At 42.4% G+C, this 13,167-nt stretch overlaps 1 protein-coding gene across 1 annotated transcript in view; it reads left to right on the top strand.

Moving 5' to 3' along the window:
* Positions 1-13,167, top strand: part of LOC139758288 (uncharacterized) — a 36,585-nt gene that overhangs the window by 22,225 nt on the left and 1,193 nt on the right. The window contains exons 4-8 of the mRNA XM_071679503.1: positions 27-159; positions 5,667-5,732; positions 9,884-10,056; positions 11,141-11,270; positions 11,848-13,167. The exon at positions 11,848-13,167 is cut by the window's right edge and continues 1,193 nt beyond it. Coding sequence (XP_071535604.1) covers positions 27-159; positions 5,667-5,732; positions 9,884-10,056; positions 11,141-11,270; positions 11,848-12,380 — 1,035 coding nt within the window. The 3' untranslated portion in view covers positions 12,381-13,167. The remainder of the gene's footprint in view (positions 1-26; positions 160-5,666; positions 5,733-9,883; positions 10,057-11,140; positions 11,271-11,847) is intronic.

Raw genomic sequence — 13,167 nt, 5'->3', positions numbered from 1 at the left:
CGACCATCTGTCTCTCCCTCCGGCAGATGGTGCACGCTGAGGGGAGCGAGGAGTGGACGCTGGTGGTGCGTTACGCCCAGCTCAGGGACGCCGGAGTCTACGAGTGTCAAGTGAACACCGAACCTAAACTCTCCAGACACGTCACCCTCAAGGTCCACGGTGAGTCCCCTGAGTTCTGGTGAGTCCTGATGAGTATTGATGAGTCCCCTGAGTCTTGATGAGCCCTGATGAGTCCCCTGAGTCTTGGTGAGCCCTGACGAGTTCCCTAAGTCCTGGTGAGTCCGCGATGAGTTTTCCTATGTGAGTTCTGCTGGGTAAATATTGAGTCTTTCTGAGTACTAGCTGAATCCTGCAAAGTCCTTGGTGACTCACGTTAAGGACTTGTGACTCCACAGTGATGAGGGTCCATCCGAACTCCCTCACTCAGTAGATGATGATGACCTCAGTAAATAACTGATAAAGTTTACAATAAGTTATTCTCAAGATCTTTTGATTTATTCCTCAGTTTATATTGTTATTGTTTTCCTCCAGATCTCATATCAAGGTGCGACGCAACACACACAAACACCCACAAACACTGGAAGTAAAAACTAAGGGCTAGTTCAACATAAGCCTACGTAGAATCGAGCTAAGCAAGGATTTTGAATTTCAAATCATTAATGGAGTCAGTTAACGAAAAGCGCCACACCCACACAGCTGGCACTCGATGTTTTAGTAAAAGATCAGATGAAGGGGATCGTATGAGTCTTACGATGGCCGGACAAATAAGAAATCGCTGATGAAATCAAGGATGAATGATGTGCGATCACAAGCCTGGGATGATGATTGGAAATTATACAGGAGGAGGAACAGGAAATACGTCACCTGCGGCGAGATACACAGAAAATAAGGAAACAAATCAAAGATCACTAAAAGTGATATCAGTTGGAAAAGGCAATTAGGAAAGTCATATCGATGGAGTTGTGGAGACAAAACTTACTGAAATGCTATAAGATCCGGCCTGTTCTAACCAGAGGAATGTATAACAACGAGGAAGGACAAACAAGAAAGGTGAAGAGTAGGACTGACGTCTTACTAAGAGGCAGTCTTGAGGTTTACGAAATACTGGAAGGCGACGTATTCAAACAATACAGAATAGGAAGAGCAAGTGTAGGGCAGAAGTGCTTCGTGGTACTGATAACTTATGATTCTCCAGAGAACATGAACGAGGACAAACACAGAGATAACAATGGAGGGATCTCGCTAACGATATGATTAACACTGTTTATGGAAGTGTCTGGCCATACTGTTACCTCCAACATCATCTGGCTCTCATCAAAACTTCACCAGGGAAGCTACTGTAAACAGACTGGTTCCCACGATTGGCTGAACGCTATCCAATCAGGTGTGATTTTTTAATGACGATCGACTCGATGGCTAATCAAACAGAGAGAATCAACAAACGTTTCCAATTTTTGTAAAGACTTTAATCAATAAAGGTTGTTTTCTAAAGGAGATTAAGTGAAAAGATTATATTTACTTAGATGTTCGCTTTATGAAAGATTGATTTTCCTTTTTAATTCTAAATATACTTTTATCGTGTTCACACACACAGACACACCGACACACACATATCTACACATTCATATCTATCTATCTGTCTATCTATCTATCTATCTATCTATCTATCTATCTATATATATATATATAGATAGATATAGATAGATATAGATAGAGGATGTGTGGATCAGGTGTTTGCTTTGAAGAATGTATGTGAGAAATACTTAGAAAAGCAAATGGATTTGTATGTAGCATTTATGGATCTGGAGAAGGCATATGATAGAGTTGATAGAGATGCTCTGTGGAAGGTATTAAGAATATATGGTGTGGGAGGCAAGTTGTTAGAAGCAGTGAAAAGTTTTTATCGAGGATGTAAGGCATGTGTACGTGTAGGAAGAGAGGAAAGTGATTGGTTCTCAGTGAATGTAGGTTTGCGGCAGGGGTGTGTGATGTCTCCATGGTTGTTTAATTTGTTTATGGATGGGGTTGTTAGGGAGGTAAATGCAAGAGTCCTGGAAAGAGGGGCAAGTATGAAGTCTGTTGGGGATGAGAGAGCTTGGGAAGTGAGTCAGTTGTTGTTCGCTGATGATACAGCGCTGGTGGCTGATTCATGTGAGAAACTGCAGAAGCTGGTGACTGAGTTTGGTAAAGTGTGTGGAAGAAGAAAGTTAAGAGTAAATGTGAATAAGAGCAAGGTTATTAGGTACAGTAGGGTTGAGGGTCAAGTCAATTGGGAGGTGAGTTTGAATGGAGAAAAACTGGAGGAAGTGAAGTGTTTTAGATATCTGGGAGTGGATCTGTCAGCGGATGGAACCATGGAAGCGGAAGTGGATCATAGGGTGGGGGAGGGGGCGAAAATTTTGGGAGCCTTGAAAAATGTGTGGAAGTCGAGAACAGTATCTCGGAAAGCAAAAATGGGTATGTTTGAAGGAATAGTGGTTCCAACAATGTTGTATGGTTGCGAGGCGTGGGCTATGGATAGAGTTGTGCGCAGGAGGATGGATGTGCTGGAAATGAGATGTTTGAGGACAATGTGTGGTGTGAGGTGGTTTGATCGAGTAAGTAACGTAAGGGTAAGAGAGATGTGTGGAAATAAAAAGAGCGTGGTTGAGAGAGCAGAAGAGGGTGTTTTGAAATGGTTTGGTCACATGGAGAGAATGAGTGAGGAAAGATTGACCAAGAGGATATATGTGTCGGAGGTGGAGGGAACGAGGAGAAGAGGGAGACCAAATTGGAGGTGGAAAGATGGAGTGAAAAAGATTTTGTGTGATCGGGGCCTGAACATGCAGGAGGGTGTAAGGAGGGCAAGGAATAGAGTGAATTGGAGCGATGTGGTATACAGGGGTTGACGTGCTGTCAGTGGAGTGAATCAAGGCATGTGAAGCGTCTGGGGTAAACCATGGAAAGCTGTGTAGGTATGTATATTTGCGTGTGTGGACGTGTGTATGTACATGTGTATGGGGGGGGGGGTTGGGCCATTTCTTTCGTCTGTTTCCTTGCGCTACCTCGCAAACGCGGGAGACAGCGACAAAGTATAAAAAAAAAAAAAAAAAAAAAAAAAAAAAAAATATATATAGATAGATATATATATATATACATATATATATATATATATGTACGAGTTCTGGACACCTCCCATCTCTACAGCATTAATGATAGCCATCATACCACAGGATCTGTCATACCCAAGATGCAATGTTCATACTGAAACTCTGAACACATTCCTCAGCTGTCCTTCACCCACCCCACGCAGACATACACACAGAGCATTGCCGTGGTCACTCCTTGACCTGTGGCTCTGCCCAGTGGACTCGTTCGGTCTCTGAGCGGTGAAGGAACCCCACAGAAGGAGATTCAGATTCAAAAAGGTAATGCAAGTTAAGTATGTATGACGCATCGATCACTTCGAACTAAAACGTGATTTGAATATGCAAATCTTTTTATGCATATCTGAAAGTTATCTCAAGAGGTTTCACTTTAAGTAGCGTCTGAAATTCCTTTGAGTTATTGTGGACATTAGCATAAGCAAGTGGAAAACGAGGAAAGTCTGATGAAAAACACAAGACATAAAAATGCTGGGCAGTGAAAACATCGTCTGAGCCACAGTGGCAGTTGTCTTAAAGCTTTATGCTTTTCGTGATTTTTCCATTTGTCTTTGACGTACACACGACTGTCATGTGGGCTGGTGGATATTTTCTCTACTCGACGTTCCGTCTGAATAGTCTTTGTTCAGAAGTTCTAATGGTAAAAATGAAGTTCATCTTTTTACCTTTCTAATCATCTTTCAAATTAGCTTTGAAGATTATTTTTCTTACCCAGTTGTTTTTAATTCAACATGATATTATGGAGCTTAAGGTTAAGGCACACATCAACATTCATTTACATGAATAACAGCATGTCTGAGGGTTTGGGTTGTCTCAATAAGCGATGAAATGAAAATCAATTCTGTGCAACGTAAAGAAAAATGTTCAGCCACCAAATAGTGTCGTACAGAAGCAAATCACTACGTGTCATCCTGCGATTTCAGATTCCTCACACAAGGAAAATGTTCAGAACAAGATTGTCCTGAAAAAGAGATTGATATAACCATATCATTATATCATCTTACCCTCATATTCCTACATCCCGTAGAATTAGTCTCAGAGAAACTGGGGCTATATCCCATATCTGAAGTGGTATATGAAATAGTTTGTTGTAAAATTCAATAATCTTGTCTCGTTCCTCCGCATATATAAAGTAATTCAACATTCATAGCATCATCAAATGGGCATCAAGACGAAGATGTGTAACGCAGGCTTGGATGTAGCATGGTATATCATGCGAGTTTCTTTATACATCTCTACTCTGATGACGGGCTCTGGAGTGGAAAGATTTTGATTTTCAATATCATGTGATATTTGTGAAATTACGGAGGGAGGCAGATCAACCATGTCTACATTTGAAGTTTACATCATAGGCAGTTTTCTGGTCGTGACGTAAATATGGCGTGGCATCACCTCACATATTCTTAACGTAATTCAGTCCGTAAAACTAGAGAATATAGACTGTTCAGAGCAAGGTCTGTGACAACAGAGATCTCTAAATTTCATTGTTACCAACAAGAATATTCATATCCTGACAGGATGGTCTCGCCTTGCCATCTGATCTCCTATCCCTTATCCTAAATATCGTATTAGTTTTCATATCGAAAACTTTTTAATGATGAGGAAATTCGGTATGTTTTTTCTAAACTTTGCTTCCGAGTTGAGTAAAAGGAGGCGGAGTTTCCTGGTGGGATCTTACAGTAACCAGATTCTTGTTACTCCCTCGGGATGCGCTTCAGGTCTTCGAAGAGCTGTATCTGCTAAGATCTTCTGCTCAGACTGGAATAGTTCCACAACAACAATGACCGTTACTTTCTCAAGCAAGGACGTTTTCTATAGAAAAAAGATCTAATAAGGAAGGATTTCACGAACGAAGAATTAAGGATTTTATTATTATCGTTTATGTCTCTTAGAAGATTCAAATCTCTTACCACTTGTGTGGAAGCTTGGTACGCTAACTCCCAGCCTATACTGCACATAATACAAGTGTGTGTGTGTGTGTATGTGTGTGTGGAGGTGACTTACTCTCGAGAAGTAAAATCGTTCCTGATATCATGTTTATCATTCCAGTTAACTTATTATAGTGCTGATGCTTTTTGCATGCGTCACTTGGAGAAGGATGGGTTAGATTAGCATTAGTTATCATGGTAATAATAATTCATGAAGGATAATTATTACTTTGGAATATTTTTATACGTTTGTCCGTAATATAACATCATGTAATATAACATCATGTAATATGAAAGCGTTTATAATCTGTTTTTACATGGTATTGTGAATCAGCATTGTAAATTGTATATTAATTATCAAAGTTATATGTTATACAGCATATTCACACTTACATGAGTAACGACACACAGACACACACACACGCATATATATATATATATATATATATATATATATATATATATATATATATATATATATATATATATATATATATATATATATATATATATATATATATATATAAATAATCGTCCTTCTGGGAGAGTTATGCTGAGCCCATGTTAATACCAGTTCTGTTCTTTGTGTCGTCAGACCCAAGGCAAGAGGTCACCAAGGCCAAGGTGTTCGTCGCCAACAACACAGCCTCCACCAAGAACGGTAGGTGCCGTCCTGTTATCTTTGTTATCTGTTGATATAATCAGTTTGCGTGAGCGTAATCTGGATGGCTGTCCTGGTGTGTGTTTGTTGGTGTCAATTTATATTTCTGAGAATATTTACATATGGGTCAGTGCATATTTCATCTCCTTTATCTTCTCATCTTTATCAATAAGTTTAGCTTCTTTGATCAGTCAAATGATGTGTTGCGTTACTGTTAATTTGCCATTCATGGATTTGTATTACAGCTTATGGCGTCTTCTTCTTGTCCTGATGTAAACACTCTAGTGTCTCGTATGTATCTCCTGTTACATACGTCTGTCTTCTCATCAAATAATTTTCTAGCATCCGTCACAAAGATTCTTTGAGTTTTATCTCTACCACTCTCCTTGGATCCTACCGTAGTCTACGTTCTAATTCCTTGTAGACGTCACAGACTGTATGACATCACTACTGTATATCCAGGTTGAGGATCCGGTCTCCCAGTCTTCCTCCCTGATGTGGGTGGCTAAGGCTTCTGTTTCTCATATTTCTCCTTCTCAGGTCAACATCTAGTGATCAAACTCCACCTCCTTCACTGCGTAATGCATCTCAGGTACTCGGAAAGCCATCTCTTTTCTTCTCTTTTTCGGCACTGGTCTAGACGTGGTTCCTTCAGTTTCTGTGTGCCGAATCATGGATCAATAATGCAAGCCACTACACCACGGAGGCCCGTGCCTGTGCATGCCTGTGCATATAAGCTTGTGTGATATTTCTCTCTCTCTCTCTCTCTCTCTCTCTCTCTCTCTCTCTCTCTCTCTCTCTCTCTCTCTCTCTCTCTCTCTCTCTCTCTCTCTCTCTCTCTCACTTCACTGGACGCCATGTTTAACTCCTCTGCCGCAGGCACCTGTCTAACCTGTCTTTTCTTTCTGTCTCTCCCACACGTCAGCTTCTACAAACATGCAATCTCTTAGTCCCACACATCACGCTTGACAACACGTAACTCACATGACTCGTTTTTAACAACCATTTTTTTCCTGCAATAAGTGCTACGTGCCAGCCCTGACTTTAGGCAAAATCTCGTCGTAAGTGAGGACGTACTCTCTCTCTCTCTCTCTCTCTCTCTCTCTCTCTCTCTCTCTCTCTCTCTCTCTCTCTCTCTCTCTCTCTCTCTCTCTCTCTCTGTTTTTGTTTCTCTGTCGTCTCGTGTATGCATTCCAAATTCGTCTGTTCGCATGCTGACTAATTTCGGTGTCAATTCCCTGGAGTGCTCTCGCATGTGTATGTATGTCTGTGTCTCTGTATGTACGTGTATATGCAGTTCAGTTTCATTATAACTTTATCAGTTTATGAATAGTCATTTAAGTGTATATATTCTCAAGTAACTTGTTCAGGTTGAGAGTGTTGCTTTCATTATTCATTTGTTATGAAGTTAGTTGTTCTTCTCCATGGGGACTATTGCAGATTATCATCTTCAAAGTCTTTCCTTTCTTTAATCTCTGTAATTTTCCTGTACATGTGCACTCTTGGCTGCTGCTTTAATTAATTACATGAAAGATATTAAAGTCTGAGTTCTTCTTTTGGAGGGTTTTACAAAGTGTTTGAAGTTTTGTCGTAGAAGTTCGTTCATGTCAATTTTCACAATGATCTTAGTACTCTGGAAACAATTTTGAACTTATTTCTCAGTTGGTTTGGGCTTGTGTGTGTGTGTGTGTGTGTGTGTGTGTGTGTGTGTGTGTGTGTGTGTGTGTGTTCATTTACTTATGTGTGTTTAGTGTGCTTATTTGTATATCCTTGCGTGTGTATATGTATAAACGTCCACACGTGTATGTCTATGCAGTTATACGTCTGCATATACAGTATGTGTATACGTATCTTTATTTGGTTATTTTCCTGGACATAGTTCAAGAATGAACTACTGAAAAATGTATCAGACGATGAAAGGCTCATGCACCCGCGAATTTAGAGACAGCTGTGTGCAGCCCTAACGTGCCTCCTGCCCCTCACTCAGTCGAGGGAATATGAGAGGTGCTGGGGTTGGCCATCCTGTCGGTTGGATGGCAAAGAGCAGGCGAAATGGGAGCAAGTTTAACCCTTAAGTACGACGGTAACGACCCTTAAAAACGATAGCATGACCCTTGAGCATGAGGGTACGACCCTTGGGTATGATGGCCTTAGTTTTGTCCTAAACATGAAGGGTCGTGTCAGAAGTTCCTCCTTGATGCAAAGTTTTATTCTATAAATCACTTTACTCCGTCAGGAGTGGTAGTGAAGCTGTAATTGACAACTTTACAAATTTCAGGAATGAGAATAACGTTACGTACCATATACAGTTTTAAGCTAATTAAACCATTGACGTGTTACCATAAATCATTTGACATCACATTGAAGAATTATGGTACAATCTTCAGCATCAGGAATCATCCATGTCTCATCATCGTCTGCAGTGGGATGCAAAGTAAATCTTGCAGGAATAGACCACTAGGTCCAGCTGAGGCTGTTTGTGATATCAGATGACTTCAGAAACACATGGCAGTGTGGACAAGGTGGGGAACGATGGTAAAAGTACTCGAGTTCTCTCTCTTCAGAAACTCTCCCATCTTGTATATACCTAAAGATAACGTATAATATCTTCTTAGACCCACAACCGAAAATATACTCGAGAATCTATTCGTCAATTTTAAAAGACATGACTGACTTAGTTAAGTGCGGTTTACAGTGAAGTCCATCCTGACTGAACAAGAGGCAAGATAAGACATACACAATGAGGCAACAGTGTTGTTCACCTATAATGTCCGGCTCCACCACAACACTTGCTTCAATCTCTCTCTCTCTCTCTCTCTCTCTCTCTCTCTCTCTCTCTCTCTCTCTCTCTCTCTCTCTCTCTCTCTCTCTCTCTCTCTCTCTCTCCCTTTCCTTTTCGAGATACTCTTCATTTTCTTATTTCAATGAATAGTATCTCACAAACCACTTTTTCATGATTTTCAGTAATATGATTCCAGGAATTAGCCAGGAAAACGCAGTCCTGCTGCCTCGGTGCCTACATCAAAAATGTCCTGGAGTGTAGGGTTACTCTCCCAAGACTCGATTAATTACACAATTTACAAACTGGAAAAGATTTTTTGTTCTTTTGTGCACTTGATGTGCTGAGAGCTTCCGAGTAACTCCCTTATTTCGGGAAATAATAGAAAACTTCGACAGATTTTGATACTCGGATTACTGTGTTTCTTTGATGAAAGCTGCAGTGAACGACCTGACGAGAGTATCTTATCAAGTGGAGTTCAAAACGCGAGCTACACGACTGACGGACCTCACTGCTCGGGGCTTCTTTAACGAGTTTGTTTTCATCCAGGTCAGTGATCTACACGTACACACATACCCACACACACACTGACACACACATACATATATTCTGAGCCTCCTTCTCTTCAGCATGAGCCGTGGCCACTCTCCTCAATGGCAAAACGTAGCGTAACCGCGTCAGAGGAGACTCAAGGGTGTACACCCTATTGCAGGCACTGATGTGTTTACTGGCCAGGATCCGCTCCCTTGACGAGGCTGCTTGAGAGATTAATACGCTCACCTCACCTTCCTTTGGTATCAACCTCCTCCATGAATCGAGTTATGATGGCTTACTGGCAGATGACCTGCGTATATGTTGTGCAAGCCGGAGAAACGAGGTGGGCCCCGGAGAGGACGAGTGTGGTGTTACAGAAGGAGAGAGAGAGAGAGAGAGAGAGAGAGAGAGAGAGAGAGAGAGAGAGAGAGAGAGAGAGAGAGAGAGAGAGAGAGAGAGAGAGAGAGAGAGAGAGAGAGAGAGGGAGAGAGAGGGGGGGGGGGCGGGAGGGAGGGTGGCATGTGGGTTACTTCATTAGCAAGGTACACAAGCGTTGGTGCTTGCATGAGTTAACTGGGTCTGGACTACAGTGGGAAGTGCCTTCCCTCACTCCAGTCTCATCCCCTCACCCAACTTCCTTCCTTACCTAACCCACCTCCGTCCCTCTGCCCCCACCCACCTATATCTCACCATCACCTGACCCAGCCATACCTCACATCCTCCGCCTATTCCCCTCTTCTTTTCTCCCTCGGGCCAGTAACCCCACCTCACTACGGACTCCGTTCCTCCACCCCCTCCCCCAGCCACTGACGTTCCTCCCTGCCTGCCTCCTCCTCAGGGGACCTACGGGTGGAGATCCAGGGACCTCGGGAGCTGTATATCGAGGAGGGATCATCGCTCAGCCTCGTCTGTGTGGTGACCTCGTCCCAGGGGCCATCCACCCTGGTCTACTGGTACCACGACACGAGCCTCATAGACTACAACTCTCCCAGGGGAGGCGTCAACCTCAAGGTGAGTCCTGGTTGACGCCCCCAGTAGCTTATGTAAATCTCGTACGTGTGATGGATTAATCCCCAGCAGCACGCTGGATCACTGTAATGTAACCACTTGAGGACGGAGAAGTTAACCCCATTAGAACGAACTTGAAAAAAAAGTTGAAAACATAAACTCTTTTGCTTCTCTGGCAGTTCCCTCTTGCACAAAACTCTATTTACTAATTCATTTACCAAAGTAATAGACGTACAGAACTAATCTGATTCTATGGTAACTGCTACAGTTTAGGTGAAAGTTTCTTGCAAATATCTTTCAGTTTATTGAGAGATGATAGGACTGCATCATTGGAGGCATCTATGGTAATCAATCACCAAGATCTATGAAGGTATGTTATATCTTTTTTCATTCAGAAAAAGTCTTGATTATTCATTTTCTCATCCAAAGTTGAGGTATTCTTGTGTCGCTTTCTCACACTCTGGAATTACCGAATGTCTCCTACACTGAGCCAGAACTATACCTGAAGCCTCCACTGTTGTAGCGTCACTGTACCCTCCTCATGGCGTTGGAATCATCTCAGTTCAGGACAATTCAAGTGGCTTTGTGACTCTCTCATAACGTTATTACTACGGTCGTCCTCATCACTGTAGCCGACTTATAATCCTGTTTACTTTGGTCTTCCTCAGTGCAGCTGGTGGATAACTGAGCTCGTCTCTCCCCAACATCCTTACCCTTAACAAAGTTTATGTTCGTCTTGACGTGGAATCCGATTCCCACAAGTGGAAGGGACTTCCCAGTCTGCCTTATAAGTCCTCCGTAGCGACAAAGTAAACCACTAACTGTCGACACTTATCTTTATTCTCTCACAGTCATAAGTAGATTTTCTCACTGCCTGTAACAGCAGAGGACAGTTACTTTATGTTTGGAGAACATCTTGCTTTGATGTACTCTCTTGTTTCTATCATTATATTTAGAATATCTACATAATCAACCTGGTTATGGGCCATCTAGTCTCCTGTTGTCTGTTCCTCCCATATACTCTCGTGTAGTGACCACGTCTCATAACTCACTCCGTCACGGGCTAACATCTTGTTGTTGTGGCCAGATTGACCGAGGTCGTGGTGAGACGACGACCCGGCTGGTGGTGTCATCGGTTGGTCCTGGAGACTCTGGCATGTACTCCTGTGTCCCCCAGGGATCCCATCCCGCCACCGTGTTAGTACATGTACAAAAGGGTAAGTACTGTCTCCCTCTACCCTACCATCATGTTAGTACATGTACAAAAGGGTAAGTACTGTCTCCCTCTACCCTACCATCATGTTAGTACATGTACAGAAACTACCTCCCTTTACCCTACCATCATGTTAGTACATGTACAGAAACTACCTCCCTTTACCCTACCATCATGTTAGTACATGTACAGAAGAGTAAGTACTGCCTTTCTCACCGCGTGAAACAGCTGCCAATCCACATATTATTTATCAGACTTGTGTTGCATCCCAGTCACATGTGCAGAAGATGGATCACTTCCCATATATCCTCGGTCTCCTGGCGAATAACAGGGAGAGAGAGAGAGAGAGAGAGAGAGAGAGAGAGAGAGAGAGAGAGAGAGAGAGAGAGAGAGAGAGAGAGAGAGAGAGAGAGAGAGAGAGAGAGAGAGAGAGAGAGAGAGAGAGAGAGAGAGAGAGAGAGAGAGAGAGAGAGAGAGAGAGAGAGAGAGAGAGAGAGAGAGAGAGAGAATGATGACGATGATGAATGGTCATGAGAGTGACACACTGGTAATGCAAAATTCCGTCTTTTCCTCGCACACAGGTGAGCACGAGGCAGCCATCCAGCAAGGAGGTCTGAGTATCGCCACCTCCACCACTCCCTCCCTACCTCTCCTCCTTCTCTCGTGTATACTTCTCGTCCTCCTCCCTTACCTGTCCCCCATCAAAGGCCCTCACGTGACCCTCCTGCTCCTCCTGCTCTTCCCCCACTTCTGCTTCCCCTGGACTATCACATTCTTCACCTTTCCCTTCATTTACTTTTCATCTGTTTACATTATCATCCTCCTCCTCCTCTTCTCTTGTCTCTCTGTTTTTCTTGTGATCGACCTCATCAAGTCCTCGAGTTTCTCTTGCTCTCCTCTACGTCTCCATGTGTTAACGTCGACTTCGTCTTCCTGTGCGCCTCCGTCTTTGACTTTCTCCTTCCCTTCATCGTCTCCGTCTGGTACGAGCAGAATCTTCCCGTCGTTCGTGTCCGTGTCTTCACCGTTTCCTCCATCTGCTACTGCTGCGTCCACCTCTTCTTCTCTTTCCCATGTCAGAGCTGAGAGCGTCTCCTGTCAGCCGTCTTTATAGAGGAGGTCAGTGCGGACCTTACCCCTGTAAATATGTTTCTCCCCAAAAGATTCCATCGCTAATGACCCCCACAAGTCACTAGGTAATCTAAAGATATAGACTTAACTTCTAATAGAACATGTGAGGGTAAAGTACTGTTATCTAGTCTATTCATTGAGAAAACACATTCATGATGTTTTATTGGCAATCAATATCATTCATTTGGTGGCCGTAGTGTCACGATTATAGATTTACCTCCGTAATATGAAAGCGAATTTGTTTCTATAACGTCAACTGATTGTGTTAAATGCTAATTACAACTTGACCATTATTAAGACAATAAATATGATTGGTAAACCTTTCATTCTCAGGAAGATGAATCTAAATCTTGTTCATTATGATGTTACATAAGCCAGTCACTCTCTCTACTGAGTCATTTCGTGTGTTGAAACTTAGGTCTTGTTGTCCTATATACGTTTGTCCTCTAAATACGTCCTATACTCTGAGTTTAAGTTTGAATTATGGAATCATGTGTAATTATAGACAAGCCTAATATAGATAGCCACATTGCTGGAATAGATCTTGGTAATAAGTAAAGGCCTGAGAATTATGGGAGATTACGAGCGTATCAGAGCAACGGGAGAAATTATTGTTGTAGTATATTCTACATATTAAGTGGGATATGGTGCTTCTGAAATTGAATTAAGAAACCTGACGTTAATGTTAACATATATGAGAAGTCAGTTCATCATTTGCTGATACAATTGTTCCAAATTGTGGAGGAAAACGATGCTCCCTGCCTCACAGT

This window comes from Panulirus ornatus, chromosome 30 (genome assembly GCF_036320965.1).
Source record: "Panulirus ornatus isolate Po-2019 chromosome 30, ASM3632096v1, whole genome shotgun sequence".
NCBI lineage: Eukaryota > Metazoa > Arthropoda > Malacostraca > Decapoda > Palinuridae > Panulirus > Panulirus ornatus.
The sequence above is the reverse complement of the archived record's forward strand: the minus strand, read 5'-3'. Positions and strand labels throughout refer to the sequence as shown.